Source organism: Indicator indicator, chromosome 33, assembly GCF_027791375.1.
Source record: "Indicator indicator isolate 239-I01 chromosome 33, UM_Iind_1.1, whole genome shotgun sequence".
NCBI lineage: Eukaryota > Metazoa > Chordata > Aves > Piciformes > Indicatoridae > Indicator > Indicator indicator.
In genome coordinates, this window is record NC_072042.1 from 6,134,443 (window position 1) to 6,157,786 (window position 23,344).

The 23,344-nt window shown below is 54.0% G+C and overlaps 1 protein-coding gene across 1 annotated transcript in view; it reads right to left on the bottom strand.

The window, feature by feature from the left end:
* Positions 1 to 11,964: 11,964 nt before the first annotated feature.
* RUNX3 (RUNX family transcription factor 3) overlaps positions 11,965 to 23,344 on the bottom strand; it is a 43,296-nt gene continuing 31,916 nt past the window's right edge. The window contains exon 5 of the mRNA XM_054395313.1: positions 11,965 to 12,488. Coding sequence (XP_054251288.1) covers positions 11,965 to 12,488 — 524 coding nt within the window. The remainder of the gene's footprint in view (positions 12,489 to 23,344) is intronic.

Below are 23,344 nucleotides of genomic sequence, written 5' to 3' on the forward strand. Positions count from 1 at the left end.
CAGCAAAATCAGATGATCAAAATCCCCCTTGGAGAGAATTCCTGCAGCATTTTCCACACTTCTTCTTTTTCCCCTTCTCTTCCCCACTCAATGTAGATTATCTCCTCTGCTTCCAAAGCCCCAAGAGAACAGCAGGGTAGGTTGAAAATGAAACCTGAAGGGTAAACAAAGTCCAGGGGGTTGCATCTGCATGGAGTGCTCCCCAGGTCTGGGGTTGGGTTGGGCAGGGGGGGAAGCCTCTGGCACAGTTCGTGGCTGATGTTGAGATAGAAAAGGTGGAGAACATTTCTGCAACCTTCTGAAAACATTCCAGCATCTCTAGGAATCAAAGCCCCATTGAGAGCTACAGACCCCCCCTCACATGCAGGGGGTTTAATGAAAACCAAAGCATTCTCTTTTTTTGGGGGGTATTTTTTTTTTTTTCATGCCCTGAGTGTTTTTCTGTGGCAGGATTTCCAGGGGGATACAACCCAAGCAGGGGGCAGGTGTGAGGAATTTGGCTGCAGTTCCTCCTGGCCCAAAAGGGCTTTCACTGGGAGGTCAGGAGGGGGATTTGAGGGTTTTTTATGTTCTGTTTTGTTGTTGTTTTGTTTTCTTTGTTTGTTTGTTTGTCTTTTACTGGTTTAAATGCCATAGGCTCACAGAATGCACTGAGTTGGACAGCAACTTGTAAAGGTGGTGTTGCCATGGCACCTCAGGACATGATTTAAAGGCCATGGTGGTGCCAGGGCAGTGGTTGGGCTCTGTGATCCCAGAGGGCTTTGCCAGCTGAAACCATTCCATGATCCAGTCCAAGCTGCCTGCAGCAAGATCACAGGATCCTGGAATGGCTCAGGCTGGAAGGGACCTCAGAGCTCCTCTGCTCCAACCTCCCTACCATGCCCAGGGACACCTCTCAGCTACACTCAGCTGCTCAAGGCCTCATCCAGCCTGGCCCTGAGCACCCCCAGGCAGGAGGCATCCACAGCCTCCCTGGGCAGCCTGTGCCAGACTCTCACCACCCTCCTGCTGCAGAACTTCTTCCTCAGCTCCAGTCCAACCCTGCTCTGCCTCAGCTTCAAACCATTCCTCCTTGGCCTGTCTCAGACACCCTCATGGAAAAGTCTCTCTGCAGCCTTCCTGGAGGATCCCTTCAGCTATTGCCAGGCTGCTCTAAGGTCCCCCTGGAGCCTTCTCCTCTCCAGGCTGCACACCCCCAGCTCCCTCAGCCTGGCCTCCAGCAGAGGTCATGTAGACATGTGGCCAGGGCACCTCAGGACATGGCTCTGTGCAGAGGCTCTGTGCAAAGCCTGTGTGCAAAGCCTGTGTGCAAAGCCTCTCTCACCCTCCCTGGACAGCAGAGGGGTTTTATGTGTCCCCCCTCCCCACAACCAAAATAAATGCTGGGTAGAAATCCAGTTAATCCAGTTGCTTTGGGCCAGCTGAGAGGCTGTTGGTAAGAAACATCTCTTTTTTTTTTTTTTTTTTTGGTCTTTTTTTCCCCCTTCCCTGATTTCAGTGTGGGACTGAGCTGTTGTGATGAGGAGGATGATGCTGGTGAAGAGGAGCTGGCAAAGCTGCCCCCAAATGGCTTCATCCCCACAGCAAGCACCCTGGGTCTGCATCCCAAACCCCCTCCAGAGCTGCTCTGCACACAGATGCAGGGAAGGGGAGAGGGTGAGAGGTGGTTGCCCACCCAGCCAGGGGTGGCTGTGGCTTGGCACTGGACCACACAGCTCTGAGGCAGCACAAGGGAGGGATGAAGGGAGCCCTAAAACCCTCAGCAGCAGGCAGGGGCAGCCTGGGGACCCCCAGGTTTTGCAGGAACATTTAATCCCCTCCTTAACCTCCCCCATTAGAACAATTCAGCCTTTCACTCTGGCTTGAACACCCAACTCTGCTTTCCAGCTCATTTCATTTATGACTGAGAAATGAAATTACTGCATCGATTTCATGGCAGACAGCAAAAAAAGAGAGAGAGAGAGAGGGAGAGAGGGAGCCCTGGGTGTTCCTGCCCCTAATAAACCCTCAGCTGCAAAGGCAAACAGCAGAACCTGCCAAGGGAGGCACCAGGCTGCAGCCAGCCCAGGAACAGGACTGGGAATGCTACCTCCAGGTCCCCTCTCTGCAGCCAGGGCCAGCTCTGCTGGGGTGGTTTTGTCCCCCAGCCATGTGTGGGAGCTGGGGGGCAGGGAGGAAGGGAAAGGAAATGCCCTGCCTGGTAGCACTGGTGTGAAATATCCCTGCTGGAGCCCTGCCAGGGCACAGGCAGGGGCTGGGGAAGGGGCTCCCTGCAGCACTGGAGCTTGGTGTGCTGGTGGAGAGCTTGAGCTGATCCCGAGGGGGGACCTGATCCGTGCCTATCAATATCTGAGGGGTGGGTGCCAGCGTGAAGGTGCCAGGGTGAAAGTGCCAGGGTGAAAGTGCCAAGGTGAAGGTGCCAAGGTGAAGGTGCCAGGGTGAAGGTGCCAGGGTGAAAGTGCCAGGGTGAAGGTGCCAAGCTCTGTTGGGTGATGCCCAGTGACAGGACAAGGACCAACAGGTACAATCATCTGGAGCCCAGGAGGTTCCACCTCACCATGAGGAGAAACTTCTTTGGTGTGAGGGTGCTGGAGGCCTGGAGCAGGCTGCCCAGAGAGGTTGTGGAGTCTCCTCTGGAGGGCTTCCAACTCCCCTGGCTGTGTCCCTGGGTGCCCTGCCCTGGGTGCCCTGCTCTGGATGATCTCCAGAGGTCCCTTCCAACCTCCACCACTCTGAGACTCCATCCTTCCATGACCCTTGGCCACCACCTGCTCTCCCTGTGGGATGGAGCCAGGCTGTGGGTGACAGAGCTCCAGGAGGGCTCAGATGTGTGCTTGCCCCTCCCCCTCTGCTGTGTGGCCAGGCTGTGGGCAGCGGTGTGCCCTGGGCACAGCTTAGGGCAGCACCTCTCTGCTTGCCCTGCTCTCTGCTCTCCCTGCTGCCAGCCCAGGGCTGCTTTTGTTGCCCAGCAGACTTTCCAGCCCTGTGCCCCCTGCAGCGTTGCTCTGCCAGTTCCCTGCCTGCCAGGAGCCCAGGGCACGTTGCAGCACCCATGTGGGCACCCAGCAGCAGGACTGCCCCTCGGGAGCTGCAGAAGCAGGGAGTGATGCTCCTGCCCCAGTCCTGGGGCCAAATCCTGCCCCACAAGAGCAGAGAGCATCCCCCTGGCAGCCCCTGGCATCCCCCTGGCAGCCACACGTCCCTGCGGGCATCCAGCCAGGCAGAGCTGCCCGAGAAGGGCTGGCAGGAGCTGCTGGGTGCCACTGGGTGCTGCTGGGTGACTTTGGGTGCCGCTGGGCACTGCTGGGTGCCGCTGGGTGCTGCTGGGTGCCACTGGGTGCTACTGGGAGCTGCTAGGTGCTGCTGGGCATTGCTGGGCACTGCTGGGTGCCACTGGGTGCTACTGGGCACTGTTGGGTGCCGCTGGGTGATGCTAGGTGACTTTGGGTGACTGGGTGCTCCTGGGTGCTGCTGGGTGACTTTGGGTGCTCCTGGGTACTGCTGGGTGCTCCTGGGTGACTTTGGGTGCTGCTGGGTGCTGCTGGGTGACTTTGGGTGCTCCTGGGTACTGCTGGGTGCTCCTGGGTGACTTTGGGTGCTGCTGGGTGCTGCTGGGTGACTTTGGGTCCTCCTGGGTGCCACTGGGTGCTGCTGGGTGCTGCTGGGTGACTTTGGGTGCTCCTGGGTGCCATTGGGTGTTCCTGGGTGCTGCTGGGTGCCGCTGGGATGCGTGCCCTGGCCACAGGGACCTGTCCCATCAGGCCTGTGCCCACGCAGGCAGGTGTCTGCCCCGGGGCACTCCCCTGGGGGGTTGCACCGTGCCTGGGATGCAGCCTGGTCTCCCCTGGCCTCATTAAAGCTCTGCTATCACCCCATCTGACATGAGTCCAAGGCTAATGAGGCCTCCCTCCCCATCCTCTCCTGCCCCAGCCCTTTGAAGTGGAGCTGCTTTCATTGCCTGCTGTCTGCCAGCCCCAGGAGGTGCTGGGTGCAGTGAGCTGGGAGCCCAGGGCCATGCTCCTCACAGGGGTTTGAGCCCTCTGTGGTGTGTCCAGCTCTGGAGTTCCCACCACAAGGACATGGAAGTGTTAGAGCAGGTCCAGAGGAGGTCATGAAGATGATCAGGGGGCTGGAGAACCTCTGCTGTGCAGACAGGCTGAGAGGGTTGGGAGTGTTCAGCCTGGAGAAGGCTCCAGGGAGACCTGAGAGAAGCCTCCCAGTGTCTGAAGGAGCTCCAGGAGAGCTGGGGAGGGACTGTTCAGAAGGGCTTGGAGTGATAGGACAAGAGGCAATGGTCTGAAACTGGAGCAGGGAAGATTCAAATTGGACATCAGGGAGAAATTCTTTCCTGTGAGGGCAATGAGACTCTGGAATGGGTTGCTCAGAGAAGCTGAGGACCCTTCATCCCTGGAAGTGTTTGAGACCAGGCTGGATGAAGCTTTGAGCAGCCTGGGCTGCTGGGAGGTGTCCCTGCCCATGGCAGGAGGTTGGAACTGGATGAGCTTTCAGGTCCCTTCCAACTCAAACCATTGTGGGGTTGTTCCCTGCACGCTGCCCAAGCCAGGAGCAAGCTGGCTCCAGGTCAAACCTGCAGCCTGGCACGAGCTGAGCAGCAAGGAGCTGTTGTTGGAATCCTATTTATGGGCAAACACAGCCTGCCTGGCTTGGGGTTTTGAACCAGAGAGTCTCCTCTGCTATAGATGGAAAGATCTGGGGCTGATTTTAGCTGATTTTAGCTGAAGAAGCCCTGGGTCAGGGCTGGCTGCTGGCCCTGGGAGAAAGAGCTGAGCAGAGGAGCTGCAGAGGGGACAAGGAAGGGAACAGCCTGGCTGTAGCTGAACCAAACAGCTCCTGTGCCCCCCAGGAGGATGTTTTTGTTAGGATGGTTTTGTGTTGCACCAAACTTGAGACATTCTGGGTGAGCAGGAATGAAGGATTGTTGGATTTGGGGTTTTATTTTTGGGGGGTTATAGTGTGGGCACTGGACCAGCCCCCCACTCCCTGCTCTGCTCCCAGCTTCCAGCCCTGCCAAGCCTCTTGCCAGCCAGCACTGAAGAGCCAGGCAGGGCTGGCTGCCAGCAGGTCCTGGTGTGGCTGGGGAGTTGCTCTTTGCAGGCTTGGCTGAACAGCTCCTGCCTTTTGCAGGAGGGTGGGAATGCCACTGGTCACCTAGCAGAGATGGGGGACACCAGGGCTGGCCCTGGGAGGGGGTAGGAAGGGAGCAGGGCCCTGGGAGGTCAGGTGAAGGGCAGCAGCTCTGCTTCAGGGGCTCTCTTTTTTTGTGCCTGTTTGGGGAATTGAATGGAAGGGGGAGAAATAATAATTAAAAAAAAAGGTCCAAGAGCTCCTATGTACAAAATAAATCAATATAAAGATCTGGCTCCCCCAAGGCACAGAGCCCTGCTGGGTAAGTAGATGTGAGTGATGTGGAACCTAACACTTTCCCAGACACCCTAATGAATTTTCCATGTTTTCCACCATTTAGCTTCTCACTAGGCAGCATTAAAGAAAAAATAGTAATAATTAAAAAAAAAATAAAAAATCCTCAGCCCTGACCTCAAGAAACCTCAGCAAAGCTCCCAGCCCTTCCTGCAGGGTGGCCCAGCAGCAGGATTAACCCCTCCAGGGGTGCCCTTTGGAGGTGGTGCCTTGTGGAGGTGGTCATAGAATCACAGAATGGGTTGGCTTGGAAGGGAGCTCCAAAGCTCAGCCAGGCCATCCCCCTGCAGCCAGCAGGGACCACCAGGGCAGGCTGCACAGAGCCCTCTCCAGCCTCACCTTGAAATGATGCCAAAGAGGGAGCCAGGAGCTCTGTCTGGTGCTGGTCCAGCTGAGGAGTGGCTGCAGGGGGTTGAGGTTTGCAGGTCCTGGGGGTGCAGCAAGGGTAGCAGACACCTTGCAAGGTGGCCTCACTGCTTCAGAGGAACCAAACTGTGTCTGAATGATGCTGACAGAGCCCTGCAGGCTGCCCAGAGAGGTTGTGGAGTCTCCTTCCCTGGAGACTTTCCAAACCCACCTGAATGCATCCCAGTGGCAACCCTGCTTTGGCAGGGGGGTTGGACTGGATGCTCTCTGGAGGTCCCTTCCAACTGCCAATCTTCTGTGCTTGCTCCTTTGTGCAAGGTTCATTAAGGGCTTGATGAGGGAAAGGGACAATGGGGACAAGGTGAGACCCCAGGGCACTGAGTCAGGCTCACCCTTTGTGTCCTGCAGAGAAACCTTTTGCCAGCTCCAGGCTGATGTCCTAAGGCAGGAGGTTGGGGCATGACACAATCACTAGAAACCAAGGCTGGGGTTTAGAGTTTGGTCTGGAAAGAGATTTTTTGGGGGTTTTGTTGTTGTTGTTTGTTTTTTTTTTTTTGGCTGAGACTTTGTGAGCTCTGCTCTCAAGCAGTCTTCATCTTGCCTCAAAGAGGTCTGAGCCCAAACTCCACTCAGTTCAATAGCTGAATGCTCAAAAAAAAAAAAAAAAAAAAAGAAAAATAAAGAGAAATCAGCCAAGCTTCAGAGATTTTTTTTTTTAAATTCTTAATTTTTCTCCCTTTCCATTTTCATTCCCAAAAGAAAACTCCAAACCTTTCTGCTCTGCCTGCCCCACACAGTAGCTTTCAGCCCTGGTTTTCAGTGTCCCCATGGAGCAGAGGGAGCTCTTAGATGCTTTGCTCTGCTGGCCAGAACAGGAATCAGCATCTGTGGCCACTCTCAGTTCTAGAAAGACCTTAGAGAGAGGCTTGGTTCCTCCCACATCCCATGCTGGGCTCCAGCCTTCCCATTTCAGACCATTAAATTGGTGCTAAACTTTATACACAGCCCCAGCACCCACAGCGTGCTGGATCCTGTGCCTGGTAGGTAGCCCATGGGAAAACACCACCCATGGAAGAACACCAAACACCCATCTGGCCCTCAGGGTGGCTTTAACCATCAGCTCCCTGAGCCACTTGAGCCTCCCAGCTGTGATTTCTCTCCTGCCTTGTCCCCTCAGCACTGCTTTGCTCTGGCAGTGCCTGATCCAGCCCCAGCCTCACCTGCCCAGCACCAAAGCAGCTTTGTGGAGGGCTGCTCCTCCCACAGATGGCTCAGTGCAGGCTGCTTCAACCAAGTCCTTTTTCTTCAGCCTCTTTTTCTTTCCCTTTGCTTCCTTTCTCTTTGCACTGCAGCTCTAGAGGAGGCTGTGGATCAATCTGGAATGGAAAGTTCCCCTATTTATAGCTGCACCCCGGGGTGTTTCCTCTCCCATTAGCTGTGAAGCAAAGTCTTGGGTTTGTCTTGAAACACATTTCCGCTGGCCAGGGCTGTGGAGCTGAGTTCTCACCCAGAGGAGCATTAATTGTGGTTTGCTTCAGGCTTTGCCTTTGGTTTGGTGTTGGTTGTTTTTTTTTCCTTCCCCCCCCCTTTTGCTCTTTTTCCCCCCCCCCCCCGCTCTTTCCGCTGCGCTTCACAGAGCTGCTGCAACCCACAGGCAGAGCTCCAGCTCCAGCATGGCCACCCCGGGCATCAGGGGCACAGCCTGGCACTGCCCTGGCACGCTGCTGCTGGGCTCATTGATGGTGCTTGTGTTGAGTGCTTTGGCTCCTCGGGAGCCCCCAGCCTCTGGCGTGTTGGCATCGGAGGCTGCTGTAGGCTGGGGGGGGTTGGAGGTTTGCTTTGCAGCTGTCATCAGGGGGCTGGAGGCAAGTGGTGAGTGGTAAGGGCTTGGGGTTCAGGTCCTGGGCAGGGTCTGGGCAGGAGGTTTTGTGTCTCGGGGAACAATGAGGCGATGACAAGCAGCAGGCAGGGTGTGGGCTGCTTGGCTGGGGATGCAGGGATCACCTGCCAGCTCCAGCTGGCTGCAGTGTGAGAGGTCCAGACCCAGCCTGGAGAAGCCCAAAGAGGTTTTCTCAGGGCTCACAGGGTCACAGAATGGTAGGGGTTGGAAAGGACCTCTGGACATCATCCAGTCCAAACCCCCCCTTGCCAGAGCAGGGTCACCCAGGGCAGCTCACCCAGGAACAGAGCCAGGAGGGTCTCCAGAGAAGGAGACTCCACAACCTCTCTGGGCAGCCTGCTCAAGGCCTCCGGCACCCTCACATCAAAGAAGTTTCTCCTCATGTTGAGGAGAGGCTTGTACCTTCTTCTTCCTTGTCCTATCACTGTGAACCACCCAACAGAGCCTGGCCCCTTCACCCTGACCCCCACCCCTCAGACATTTATAGCTTTTGATGGGATCCCCCCCAGCCCATCACCTGCCCACATCCCCAGGATGGCTCTTGCCTGCCCTCCTCCCTGGACACCCTCACAACTCCTGCTCAGGCCAGACTGCAGCCAGCAATGCCCTCCCCCAAGACCCCTGGGAAGCTCTGAGAGATCCCAGCACCCAAGCCTGGAGGAGACCTGGAGAGATCCCAGAATCCAACCCTCCTCTGCACCTGGGCACAGAGCTGGGGCCCCGGTGGGCAGCGGGCAGGGGGCAGTGAGCAGACAGCAGGCAGCAGGCAGACTTTGCATCCTTTATTGTTCCACATGGAAAGTCAGGAATGAAAAAGGATTACACAGAGACCTGACCACACCATCAGGTACATCAGAGAAGGACATCACCACCAGTAGCAGGGAAGCACAACACTACTGGCTCCCCACCAAGGCAACCACCACCCACCCCTGAGGAGCTCAGGCTGTGTTCTCCTGGAAGCCAGCACAGCAGAGAGACTCCTCCAAGCCAGGGCTTCTTCCAATGACTTCAACAGGAGCCAGACTCTCCTCTTCCTCTTCCTCTCCCTCCCTCCCCACCCCCCCATCCCCAGTGACAAGTGCTACAGGTTAAGAAGTTGAGCTACATATTAAATACAGGGCAGAACCTTCAAGTAGGGCTGGTCTGTTACACACACACACACAAAAATCATTATTTGGTATCATTAATATTTGGGTGCTTTTTTTATGTTTTTAATGTCCATCATAAGACACCATGGAAAAAAAAAAAAGAAAAGAAAATAACCAACCAACCACTCTGGCCTTTGTTATCTCCAAAGCTCTTTGCTCTCCTCTCTTTTGAGTTGGTTTGCTGTTGGTTTTTGGTTTTTTTTTTTTTAACCCTGCACAGACAAAGCAGTAGAAGCAATTTATTAAAGAAAAGGGAATCCTTCAACATGGTTCAGATTTATATTATTAGGACAAATAAGACACCTTCCCCCCCCCAAAAAAAAAAAAGAAAAATTAGATTTTTTTTTTAATATATATAGTTAAATATTCTGTCAGCCAGACAAAAAAAAAAGAGGAGGGGGTTTTACTGTACAAGCAATTGTGCATTTTTTTTTGTTACCTTTAAAAACAAACAAACAAAGCAAATTATAGTGCAAAGCAAAACATCTTGGCCTGTCTTGGGGACCAGGTGCAGGTATTTACCCCTTCAGGTGACAATGTGGCAAAGAAACAACATCCTTGCCACTGCTTTTCAGCATCTTCTGCTTTCCAATCCACGCCAAAGAGTCTTAAATTAACCTAGGACTAATTAGTGCCTTCTTTCCTTTTGTGCTTTCCATCAAACCAAACAGGAATCCATCACCACACAGGCTGCTGTGCTCCAGTTTCAGCAGCCTGGCCAGCACTGGAGGGGTGCTGGGTGGTGCTCAGCTTGGCCAGCACTGGGGAGGTGCTGGATGGTGCTCAGCTTGGACAGCACTGGAGGGGTGCTGGGTGGTGCTAAGGCAAGTGGAGGAGGATGGGGGGCAGGGGATTGCAGTTTTGCTGGGGTAGGGCTGCTTTTTATTATTATTATTTATTATTAATTATTAATTAATAATAATTATTATTACTGTTTCAAAGAGTTGTTCCTCTTGGTGCTTGCTTTAACTCAGGAGTGGTCATCACAGCTCTCCAAGGAAGCCAGGGAGTGGTGCTCCAGCCCGGACGTGGTAGTGCAAATCGAGGACGCTCTGTACCTCCCCCCAGCGCCGACAAGCTGCCGGCTGAGATTTGGGGGACGGCTGCGTGGTGGCTGCAAGGCTGAAACTCAGGCAGAGACGGCCGGGAGGGGCAGCTCTGGGCTTCCAGGTTTCTTATTCTCATCCAAAACTGCTGGGTGAGTGGTGGCACTGGGGGCTGGGGGCTGCCTGCACCCCCTTGCTGAGGTTGTGCTCTGCAGGGCAGAGGGTACCACGCTTATAGGCTCCCCAGCAGCCTGCCCACACAACCTCAGCACTGCCAGCAGGAGGGATTCCCAAATCCAGCCTGAATTCCTATGCCAGCAGAAAGCACAGCCAGCCTGTGGGATTCCCAAATCCAGGCTGAATTCCCATGCCAGCAGAAAGCACAGCCAGCCTGTGGGGACAGCCAGGTCACTAACCCAGCCCTGGAGGAGCCTCTCCAGCCATGGTCCTGTTTGAATCCTAGGATCATAAAACCACAGAATGGTTTTGAGTTGAAAGGGACCTTGTAGATCACCAAGTCCCAACCACCCTGCCATGGGCAGGGACACCTCCCACAAGGGTTTGCAACTTCTTCAGTATCAGCTATGAGGGTGTGAGGCTCCTCCAAACGCTGTGTGATGCCACCAGCTACCAACAGGCCAGCAGCACCTCCAGTGCCCCTTCCTCAAGCTTATTTCATCTCCAGCAAGGTGTCTGGGGTCACCTGGGGGAAAGGGAGGGAGGGTGAGGGGATGGAGAACAGACCATGGTGCTTCACAACATTCCCACCACCAAGGGACTGAGCAGGAACTGCTCCTTTCTCCAAATCTCAGTTAGGGCTTTCAGAATGAACCAACCAGTCTGAGTCTTTTCTTAATCAGAAGAAGTCATCACATGTCTCTGGGTGAGAACCTGGGAGAGGATGGGGACAGGGAGGTGATGCTTGGCCACCAGCTGCATGTGTCACCACTCAGGAGAGGATGAAAGGAAGACTCAGAGACCAGTGGCAGGGTCACATCAAAGGCTCCCGAGTCCCTTTTGCAGCTAACGTGCTTGGAAGTGCATCTCACAAGCTCTTGGCTCGTCCTGAAGGCCTCCTGCCCTCAGCCACCACCACTGAGACTCACTAAGAGGAGCCAAGGGTCGCAGGGGGAGGTCAGGACAAGAGAGCAGAGAGAACAAAACCAGAGCACGTCTCACACAAAGCACATCTCCTGCGTAAACACAGAGGAAAGGAGGCCTGGGGGGGCTGCCAGGCATGGGATCAGCCACGGTACTGCCTGAGAAATGATGGCAGTGACCAGAAAATGGACAATCAGACCTCTGCCAGCAGCAGCAGCAGCAAGGCATAACAACAATGACCTCACAGCTCCTGCTCACAGGGCAGATGCCAGCTGAGGAGTCCCCACCAGGCTCTCGAGAGCCACAGATGGTCAGGAGCTTTGTGGTGGTCAGGAGCCCAGTACTGGTGAGGAGGAATAGAAAGGAGACAGTGATGGGGGGGAAGGGTCTCTTGGTTTGTTTTGTTTCCTTTTTTTTTTTTTTTTTTAGATTTTCTCTGTTCAGTCCTCCTGTGTTGGCTGAGAGCTGGCTTGGATGACTCCCTGGCCTCTCCTCTTCTCCAAAACACTCTGCAGAAGAAAGTTGAGCTTTCTGTAACTTCTGAATGCTTTGTGTGGGGAAGAGATGTGAGTGAGATGACTGAGAAGTGTCCTGCAAGAAACAAACATCTGATTCCAAATGTCCTTTTGGGTTTTGGTTTGGTTTGGTTTTCCTTTTTTTTTTTTTTCTTTTTCCCCTATATACAATCCACATCCTTAAAACATAGGGAAGGAACCACATCAAGCAACAGATTCAAGCCTGGTGGACATCCATCTTGAAATGTAAAGCAGGTCCTGGTCCATCTTCACCTGATGTCTGCCCACGCTTGCATGCAGAGGATCCTTGGTTTGCTTTTGGGGGCTGGGAGGCTTCGGTTCCACCTTTTCCCTAGGCATCATTTTGCTCCACTCACTGTCCAAAGGAAGAGTAAAGTTAACAAGTGGCTGATTCAAGTTAGAGCTATGGGTTCCCCATTGAGGTCCTCCTAGTAGGGCCTCCAGACCGACTCATCCATCCTGCCAGTGGTGGTCATGGCCGTGGGGGAGTTACTGTGGCTGCCATCCGCATCCACTCCGTCGCTCTGGCTGCCCAGGCTGGCATTCATCAAGTTGTTCCCTCCTGAGGCGCTGGTGCAAGAGGAGAGCATCCTGGTGGGCGAGCGCTCACCGCCTGCCACCATGGAGAACTGGTAAGAGCCCGAGGAGGTGCCGTAGTACAAGTGGTAGGGAGAAGGGTTGGCCTGGAAGGGTCCACTCTGGTTCTGCGTGGAGCCGGGGTAGGGGGGCGGCAGGTAGGTGTGGTGGAAGCGGGTGGTGGCTGGCATGCTGCCCATGCTGATGCCGCCGATGCCCGTGGCAGAGGGGGAGGCGGTGTAGGGGAAGGCAGTGGACATGGCCCCAGGGTAGTGCATCCGAGGGTCGGAGAACCTGGTCTCAGTCAGCGCCGGCAGCGCGGGGAAGGAGCGCTCGAACTGCCGGGGGTCCGAGAAGGGGCTCAGGTCTGATGTGCCTGTTGGGGCAGGGGGGAGGAAGAAATGGAGTGGTTAGAGCCAAGAGGATCGCAGCTCACGGGAGGTTAGGGGTTGGGAGGGACCTCTGGAGATCTTTGAGTCCAACCCTCCTGCCAGGGCAGGAGCATAGAATCCAGCATAGGTCGCACAGGAACACATCCGGACAGGATGATGAAGGGGCTGGAACAGCTGTGCTGTGAAGAAAGGCTGAGAGCCCTGGGGGTGTTTAGTCTGGGGAGGAGAAAGCTGAGAGGGATCTGATCAAGGTCTGCAAATATCTGAGGGCTGGGTGTCAGGGTGAAGGCACCAGGCTCTGTTGGATGGTGCCCAGTGATAGAACAAGGAACAATAGCACAAACTGGAACCCAGAAGGCTCCACCTCAATATGAGGAGAAACTTCTTTATGGTGAGGGTGCTGGAGCCCCAGAGAAGGCTGCCCAGAGAAGTTATGGAGTCTTCTTCTCTGGAGGCTTTCAATACCCACCTGGATGTGTTCCTGTATGCCTTACCCTAGCTGGCCCTGCTCTGGCAGGAGGGGCTGGACTCAGCGATCTCCAGAGGTCCCTTCCAACCCCTACCATTCTGTGATTCTGTCCTTGAGGCTTGGAGAGTTTGCCTTACAACCTGGACCACCCCCTGCCTAAAGAATTAAAGTCAGGGGGGAAAGCATCTCTTGGGTCTGCCAGGGAAGCAAGCTAGAGAACTTAAATAGAAAAATCCTAACCCCCTTTGTTTATGTTGTTCCCATTTCCTGTCCTCCAGTTTGTTGTTTCCTATCCAAGAAGGGACACAACTTTGCTGACTTCTCTTGGGGTCTATTCATCTCTTGTAGATTAAAAAAAAAAAACAAACCAACAAAACACACCCCATAAACACAGGGAAAAAAAAAAAAGAAACCAAAACTGTTTAGCCATTACATCAGCTGTGTAGTAAATAAAGGGATGCAGGCCCCAGGCAAGCAGTCCCTGGGATACTCTGTGGTGTATATACACACACACGGAGACAGAGAGGAAAAGCTGGAGTCCAGACCAGCCTGCTAAGCCTTCTTGTGGGTGGCCTCTTCGTGCTGATACCATCAGGGGATGGAGCTGATAAACACACAGCTGAAAAATCCCAAGCTAGGAGCCACAATATCCCTCTGCTTGAGCTCTCTCTGTCTTTTTCTCCTTCCAAGAGGATAGAGAGTGAGAAATTCTTCTGCTGGAGGAGAGGAGGTTTGAGTCAGTGTGGTGGGGATGTTACCCAGCTTCTTGGGATGCCCCAATGCCTTTTTCTTGGTGGGGGGTCCTAAAACCATAGGGAGTTGCAGCCAGCTTGTAACTGGAAAGGGACCTCTGCTTGGTGCTGCTGGGCTCTGTGCTCCTGTGGGAAGCCCAGGTTAGAGATGTGAATCCACACCAGCAAATCCTTGGAGAACCTCAAGGCTTTCCTGTGGCTCTCCCAGCTGTCCTGAGGCTGGTGCCATTTCCTGGCAGAGCCCAGCACACCTCTGGCCTTGGTGCATCTAAGACAGAGAGAAATGAGTTTTGCTTCTGAACTGAGCTAGTCTGATGGTGTTAATGTGGGAGGGAAATTTCAACCCACCACAGCTCTCCAAGGAGGAGAGATGCAAAACCTCTGTCCTTGAGACCTCGAGACACCAAACTCTGGCAGTGCTTCTGCAGGAGGGCATTGCTGGAAATGCTGTGACTGCTCCTTTCTCAGCTTTTTAACACCCTGCATGAGATGAAAATCTCTGCAAGGAGCATTTCTAGCCCAAAATGCTTGGCTGGTGTGCCAAGCTCAGAGCCTGGGCCAGCTGGAGGTAGCTTTCTATCCTTCCTGTTTACTCCTAAGACCTCTATTTTTCCCTTGTTAGCAGCAGAGCTCTGGGATGTCATCTGGTCTCAGTGACCTTTTTTTTTGTCACGTTGGCTGAATCTTGAACTGACAGAGAGCAAGAAAATGTGTGAGATGAGTAGGAGAACCATGCCTGTTGGGTTCAGGCCTGCATACATCCAGACAGACACGTTCAGGTGATTGCAGATGTGCTCTGCATGCAGAGGGAGGGTGGTGGTGTTTTATCTCTGTTAATTGTGATGAGGCATTTTGAACTTCTCAGGGCTGATGTTCCAGGCCCTGCAGCATTTCCCCAGGAAAAAAAAAAAAAAAAGAGAAATAAAAAATACTTGAGCTAATCCCTTCCAGCTAACAAATGGCAAAAGGCATGCTCTGGAGGAGCAGCTAGGGAGGGGATTTGATCTGAACCCTCTTTCTCATCCCAGCTGAGTCCTTCAGCCATCGGCTGCTGCAAGGAGAAGGGGAGGGAAGGTTCCTCCCTCCCCTCCAGCCGCTTTTGCGGGCGATCGGCAGCGCCTTCCTTCCCACGCAGGCTCCACAGAGGAGAAAGGTGGAGGAGGCACCTGGTTTGTGAACGTGGCTGTGGCTTTGGTGCGAGATAAGAGAGAAGCAGCTCAAAGCTGTCCCGAACCGCACCGCTCTGCACACAGCCGCGGCTGGCTGCGGCCGAGCCCGAAAGCGGCTGCCCGGCCGCGGGGACCTCCCTCCGGCACGCCGCACGCAGGGGTAGCGTCCCTGGGCTGGCTTGGAGAGCACAACGCCGTGAAAAACTCTCACAGCTGACCAAGACGACCTGGTTTCACAGCTCAGCCTGCCAGCAGGACGCTCTGCCCCGTCCCATCGCTCTCTACAGCTCCCTGAAGGGGGGCTGGAGCGAGGAGGGGGCAGCCTCTTCTCAGAATCGCAGCAACTTTCAGGTTGGAGAAGACCCTCAGGATCACCAAGTCCAACCATTAACCCTGCTCTACAAAGTTCACCCCTAAACCATATCCCCAAGCACCACATCCAAACGACCTTGAAACACACCCAGGGCTGGTGACTCAACCACATCCCTGGGCAGATCATTCCAGTGCCTGACCACTCTTGCTGGGAAAAAAAAAATTCCTGATGTCCAGTCTCAACCTACCCAGTTGTAGCTTGGTGGCAAACAACAGGAACCACAGGAAATGGTTTCAAGCTGCACCAGGGAAAGTTGAGGCTGGATGCTAGGAAATAGTTCTTCACAGAGAGGGTTCTCAAACATTGGAATGGTCTGCCCAGGGCAGTAGTGGAGCCTGGAGGTGTTTAAGCTGTGTGTGGACCTGGTGCATAGGGATGTGGTTTAGTGGTGACTCTTGAGTGCTGGGTCAGAGGTTGGACTGGATGAGCTTGGAGGTCTCTTTTTCTGTGATTCTGTGAAGGCCATGCTACTGCAACACTAAAACTGCTGTCAGGAGCTGACATGTGGGGACCAGCTCTGCAAGAAGCAGCTTGACCAGAGCCTGTAGCATTAGCACCCAGTATGAGGTAGGACCACAGGACAAAAATCCTGGCTGAGTTTGGAGAGCACAAGTGCTGCTTTCTGAATGCCTCCTCCGTAAACACAGGCAGCCTCACCACTTCAACCCAAGCAGCTGGACTGTTTCACCATGCATTGAGAGAAATCCATCTCAAAATTCCTCCTCAGCCCTCAGAAACCCCAACCCCAGCCTGCTGCTCGCTACCTTCCCCAGAGCAGATGACAATCTGCAGCCATCAGACCGCACACCTTCCTTAGCTTTCACATGCCCATAAATAATGTTCCATAGAATGCAAATTGAAATAAAACCTTAAGTGCTCAGGGCACATTTCCCTTTTCCTCTAGAACCTACTCAAAGAGGTTTGGGGTTGGGTTTTTTGGGTGTTTTTTTGTTGGTTTCTCTTTTTAAAGAGGCTACATTTTATTTGCCTCATCTTGCAATGGTTGGCAGTGGGTCCTTAGTACTAATTTACACACGACTGTGTAAGAGTGTTAATTAAAGGCTCTGTGTGTGTGTGCAGCAAAGCGCAGAGGTGCTCTCAGGCCTGGAGATGCTCCATCTATTGATGGCAAAACAGTGGTGGGCAGTGGATGAGCTCTTCAGGAGCCAGGCTTTGAATCCCTGATCTCTGACAGAAGCACTCTGCAGGGCTGGGCCTCTGTAAATCTGAGTGTGTGCAGGTGTGAAGCCCTTAGAGAGCAAATATCTTAGAAAGCAAAGCCCTTGGCTGTGCCTGTCCCAGGTTGCCCAGAGATGTGGGAGCTGCCCCATCCCTGGAACCATTGCAGGTCAGGTTGTTTGGGGCTCTGAGCAACCTGCTCTAGTTGGGGATGTCCCTGTGACTGCAAGAGGGGTGGAGATGACCTTGAAAGGTCCTTTCCCACTTCGTCTTTCAGTACCCAAATCTGAGTACGGCAAAGCCTACGTATGACTCTATGGACTTTGGGTCAGTTTCCGTTTTCCCGCAGCCTCCGGCAGCCCCCGGGGATGCCAAACCCGTCCATCCCCGCTCCCTGCTGCAACACCCACCGGGAGCTGAGGGCACGGAGCGGTTCCTCCCAGGGCCTCCTCCTTAACCACCGCAATGTCACTCATGGCTCGGCTCCACGGCGGAAGGGAAGCCCCGGTCGGGGCCGGTTCCAGTCCCGCCGCCGGCAGAGGGCAACGGCCCCGCCGGGGCCCGCGGAGGGAGGGAGAGAGGTGGCCGCTAGAGGGAGACACGGCCGCGCTCTGCCCGGGGAGCCGCCGGGCGGGAACCGGCACCCGGCGCGGCGGCGGCAGCGGGAGCGGGCCCGGGCCGCCAGCGCGGCGGGGAGCCTTGCGCCGTTCCAGCGCTTTCACGGCGGGGTCCCCGCTCCGCCTCAGCACCATCGCCTCAGGGCTGCCCCAGCATCCTTTCTTCTCCACCTCTAAGCTGCCCTCTCCATCGCATCTGTCTCAGGGCTGCCCCTGCATCCCTTCTCCTTCACCTCTAAGCTGCCCTCTCCATCACATCTTCCTCAGGGCTGCTCCTGCTCCTCGCAGATCCACAGCGCTCAGAGCCACACACCCTGGCTAGGGGCACCTGTGCCCTGCTGCTCTCCAACCTAGGACATCCCCACCGAAAGAGCCCCAGCAAAGTCCAGCCCAAACACCATCATTAACACCCTCCACAACCACCCAACCCCGCAGCAAAGTAACCCTCTGCCACGCTCAGCCAGCCGTCAAACAGCGACCTGGAGCAGGCAGCTTGCTGAGCAGATGCCAGGGCATAAGGAGCGGGTAAAGCTGTACCCCCAGGTCCCCCAATCCCTTCCAAATCACAGCTGAAAATGGGCTTTAAAAGCTCCCATTTCGCTGCCTCCTTCCCGAGCACGGGCAGAGCCCAGCAGCTCGCACACACACATCTGCGTGGTAGGATTTACTACGCCCTGCCTCCCTTACTCCCCATCCAGCCCCCGTTTGCTTTTTTGGACCCTGGCAATCCGAGCCTGGAGTATTTCGGTTGTCCGGTTGCCAATCAAAATATTTGAAGGAAATGTTTATTTTCTTCTCGAAATCGCACCAGCTGCTGCGCTAACTGAATAAGCCTATTTAGCTGTAAGAATTTAACCATTGTAAGAGAGGATTGAGTCCCCGGCCCCCCACCCCCCGCCCCCAAACTACTCCAAAACCTGACCCAATCTATCAGCGGAAATGTCAATGTTTTGGATGGGAGTTTGGGGAAGTGTGGAATGTGTATTAAATAAAAGCCATGTAAAGGTCAGAGCCCTGATTAGTAATGCCACTGTCTCCTCGTTAGGGCCGGTCCTGCCCCGGGGACCACCTCGGGCAGGACACACCCCGCGAGTTAATTGTGCAGCTGCAATTTGCACCTTCGGAGGACCCCCAAGTCCCCTCGCACAGGGAGCTGGATAGAAATAGGCTTTCAAAGCTGCTCAGCCCCTTTCCAGATAAAACAACTGCGCTCCAGTGACACAGCAGCTTGCTTGCTTGCCTTTTTTTTTTTTTTTCCCCTCAGAGACGATCTGGGTCTTTTCTTGAGTGGGTGGCAAGGAGATAAATGGGAAGAGCTGCCTCTGATAGGAGCTGAAGCTTGGCTGGTTCGTGGCAGAGCCAGGCAGGGTGGTGAGGGCTGGTAAAGGAGAGCAGAGGTGGGGAGGCTGGTTTGTGAGGGTGCCAACCACAGAGGTTTTGCTGGGTGTGTTCAGCCACCTCCCTTAACACCGTGCCGGGGCTGGGAGCTGCCTCGGATGGACTGAAACTGCTGTCTGCACCCCTCCTGGGTACAGACTGGGAGATCTGCTCTGAGGTTCTTAGGGGCACTCATGGAGCTGAGGCAATGGACCCTGCAAGAGGTCTAAACCATTCCCCCTTGTCCTGTCTCCAGACACCCTCATGAAAAGTCCCTCTGCAGCCCTCCTGGAGGATCCCTTGAGGTGTTGGAAGGCAGCTCTAAGGTCCCCCCAGAGGCTTCTCTTCTCCAGGATGAACAAGCCCAGCTCCCTCAGCCATACCTCCCCCTTCTATCCCTATGCATACAGGTGCCTTGCAAAATTGTCTTGAAAAATATAGCCTGGAGGGGAAAAAAGAAATCTCCTTTGCTGTCTTATGCCATGATGATTGACAACAGTGTGAACAGCAATTATGCTCCTGCTTATGTATGAAATACCTCTGCCTGTGGGATATGGAGAGGGGACAGAAATTGTCTCTCTATATGTATCTTTGGCTGCTTTTTCTCTTCTAGTTTCTGTGGTGCTTGGACCTCTAAGTTGTCTTTCAGCATTTTTCATAGAATCATGAAGGTTGGAGAAGACCTCTAAGATCATCAAGTTCAGCCTTCACAGAAACATTCAGGTTGGAAAAGACACTCAGTATCACCAAGTCCAACTGGCAGCCCGGCAAAGCTCACCCCTAAGCACCACATCTAAATGGCCTTTAAACACATCTAGGGTTGGTGACTCAATCACCTCCCTGGGTAGCTCATTCCAATTTGTGGAGTCTCCTTCTCTGGAGACTTTCAAGCCCCATCTGGATGTGTTCCTGAGTGACCTGTGCTGGATTCTATGGTCCTGCTCTGGCAGCGGGGTTGGACTCAATGATCTCTGGAGGTCATAGAGTTGTCAGGGTTGGAAGGGACCTCAAGGCTCATCCACTTCCAACCCCCCTGCCATGGGCAGGAACACCTCATACTGGATCAGGTTGCTCAGATCCACATCCAGCCTGGCCTTAAAAACCTCCAGGGATGAGGCTTCCACCACCCCCTTGGGCAACCTGTGTCAGTGTCTCACCACCCTCATGGGGAAGAATCACATCCTGTGATCCAACACCTGACTGCTCTTGCTGTGAAAAACTTCTTCCTAATGTCCATCCTACACCTCCCCTGTTGCACCTCCATGACCATGTCCCAAAGTGCCACATCTACTCCTCCTTTCAACACCTTCCAGGGATGGTGACTCCACCACTCCCTGGGCAGCTTGTTTGAGCACCTCCTCAATGCCTTTTCTGACCTCTCATCCTCCCTGCTTCCTTCTCTTGCTCACTGCTCCATCAGAGAGAGGCAGGTGGCCAGAGGGGAGGTGGAGGAGCTGTGTTTGCTCTCTGCAGCCCTAGCTCATCTCTAGAGCAGGCTCTGCTCTCCTCCCCACCCACGCACGCCAGCGCTCTCACGCCTCTGCTACCACGGTGAACAAGTTCATTTGTTTCCAAGAGCCAACTAAAAAAGAAAACAGCTCCTTCCTCTCACCCCACCAAAAAAAAAAAAAAAAAAAAAAAAAAAAAAAAAAAAAAAAAGCAAAAATTTATTTTTGGGGGGAGGGAAGGAGGAGGGGAGGTGTTGAAAAAAAAAAAAAAGAGGGTGTGCTCAGCATCCTGTTCCACGCCCAGGGAGAGATTGTTCTGTATCTGATACCAGCAGCTCACAAGCTGGGTGCAAGGACTTCCTCTGCAGAGCTTGACAGAAAAAAAAGAATAAAATAACCCCAAACCAAAACACAACACACAGAGGGTGCTTGTGGCAGCATTGCCAGCAGACAGCTCGAGGCTGCCAAGCACCTTTGATGCTCACTTGGCTGAGCCTCTTCAAACAGCCTGAGCTGCGGTGCAGACACAGATGCAGCCCCCAGACCCACCCTAGTGACCAGGGAAGGGCTCTCCTGGGTCCTCTCCCAGCACTTTCAGTCACCTCTAAGCGTGCTGGGCAACAGCCTCCTGGCCTACACAGACAGGGAGAGCACTGAGGCTGGGAAATTCCCAGGTATTCCCAGCTCAGTGGATCCTGCACCGCATCTTGTCCTCCTCTGCAAACTCTTCAATGTCCCTTGGTATGATTCCAGCCATTCATGGGACCTATCCTGCCCTTCTAGGGAGGACACAGTCTCTACAGGGAATTCAAACTGGAAGAAGATAGATTGAGATTAGACTTTAGAAGGAATTTCTTCCTCATGAGGGTGGTGAGGCACTGGAACAGGTTGCCCAGAGAGGTTGTGGAGGCTCCAAGTCTGGAAGTGTTCAAAGCCAGGTTGGATGCAGCCTTGAGCAACCTGGGCTAGCAGGAGAAGTAGGGTGGGTGGAACTAGATGATCTTTAAGGTCCCTTCCAATCCCAACCATTCTATGATTCTATGATCCTCCTTCTACCATCCAACCTAGATTTTATTTGGGCCCAGTTCATCCCCATCTCCTGTGCCAGCACTGTCCTTCAGAGCTTACATTAACTCCTCTCCCTCCCTGATGTTTACCCCCTGGATGTATTTATACAGAGAGCAATCAGCTCTGCTCCCAGTCTGCCTTTTCCTAGACTAAACAAGCCAGGCTCTCCCAGCTTCCTCTTGCACCACAGCTTCTCTCTTCCCCTCATCATCCCCAGAGCTTTGCCCACATCCCCCTGCTTTGCCCCAACTGCAGCAGGCTCAGTCCCCATCCCTCCATCCCTGGAAGCTATTGAATAAGCTAACGGTGCTAACTGGAGCGGGTGGGTGGGCTGAATTGGAAAGGCTCCCTGGATGGCAGGCACTCCCTCTGGCCTGCCTGTGCTTTGCTCTTTACCTGCATTCAAAGGGTATTAAAAAAAAAAAAAACAACAAATTAACAAGCCCTGACTACATAAAAGGAAGTTGCTGAATTTACAACCCAGCCTGCAGCTAGACCACCTTGCCTGCCGAGCAGGTTCGGACCAGGCCAAGCCTACCATGGGAAACCCACTGCAGAGCAGCAGGCTGATAGGGGAGCTGATGGGGTGATAGGAGATAGAGAGAGCTCCAGCCCTGCTGTGCTGCTCTGGGGCTGCACTGCAGCCAAGCAGCTCAGCAATGCAGGCAATGCCCTCCTGCAGCGGGACCGCAGGCTGGAGGCTCCCCAGGGGCACTCGAGTCTGGCTGCCCAGCACAAATCCCATGTCAAAGGCAGGATGGCATCCCTGGAGCCTGGGGGGAACTCAGCTGGGCTTGGTGCAAGCTCAGCTGGGCTTGGTGCAAGCTCATCTGGCATCTCCCTGCTCTGCTGCTTGGTAGGAGCTGCAGAGCTCTGGCACCTGAGCTGCAGCCGGGTGACAGAGGCGGCCGCACAGCAGCGGCAAAAGCAGCACTGGGGGCTGCTGGGGGCTGGGAGGGATGCTGTGGTTCATCTCTTTGATGGTGAGAGGCCAAATTCATTTGAGGGACACACAGTGAGCAGCGGGCAGAGGTAATTGAGAGGAGCAGCAGAGCAGTTGGAAGCAGGGCAGGGCAGGCTGAAAGCAGGCAGGAAACCCATCTCGGGCACTCGCCTTCCTCTGAGGCTGCAGCCCAATCCCACAATGTGCTCTCTTCCCACTAATGCTTGCCTGGCTTCCTTTGGAAACAATTTAGCCTCTGCTCATGGTGAGATGTTTTTATCCATTAAGAAACGGATATTTTAAAGCAACCATAAGTCGATCTGGACGGGGATTAGGAAGCAGCAATTCAGGGGATTTGCTGGGCCCATAATTCAGGGCTCAACCTCAGAGCAGCCACGTTGCAGTTCACAAACAATAGGGCACTGGCTGCCTGTGCCAAGAGGCTTCTTAAAAGTAACCTAATACTTTAAAAATGTATGTTTAAGAAGAGAAAGAGAGAGATCTTTTTGACTTGAAGTGCAGAGGGTGAAGCATTCTGCTGCTGGCTCCGCTGAAGACCTTGCGCTGGCCTTAAGGAGACGATTGGGAATGGAGCTGGTTACAGCTGAGCAGCTTCCAGACCAGGAAGTCTGAAAGCTCTTCACCAGCAAAGACAACATCTCCCAAACCATTCAGCAGACACTGAGGGCTAGCAGAGGCAGGATGGAGCTTGCAAAAAGGATCCAGAGCCTTCACTGCTCTCCCCACGAAGCTGCTAGAGCGTGGAAGGAGAGGTAAAGTGCAGTCATCAGCTCGCTCTGGTACTGAGTAGATCAAATTTAAAATCACTTTGCAGTGGTGCTGGTGTACACAAGGCCCTTGCATGTTGCTGGACAATGCAGACAATTGCTTCTGAGTGGTTGAAGATGTTTCCACCACAGTGCTGGAAGGCACAAGCCGGCCGCGTGGGCGGTCCCCGCTCTGTTGCAATGGGAGCAAAAGGCTTCAGCATGGAGCACAGCTGAGATGTGGGCAGGGGCAAAGCCTGGTGTGGACAGCTCGGGGTGGAGGGGAGGAGGCTGCTAAGACCATCCCAGATCCCCCCAGGAGGATCTGTGTGACTGTCACCATCCCACTTTTTCCCCTCCAAAGTGTGTGTGGGGGGGAGACTAGAAGCAGCCAGAGGCTGGCAGAAGGAAGCTCCTTGAACATCTTGCTTCACTTTTGAGAGCTACTTGGTGTGATTTTTGCTTTTTTGGGGGATTTTTTTGTTGTTGTTTGGGGTTTTTTTCAAGTCAGAAAGACAAAGCTCCCAAGGAAGCAGGCACGCAAGGCTCTGGCTTCGCGTGCCCTGTAATAAGGAACCATTTCAAGCCATCCTAATGACAGCTTGGTGTCTGGCTGTGGAGAGGAGATGGCAGAGCAGGGATTTCAAAACCTCATATTTTCCAGCCCTCACTGGAGAA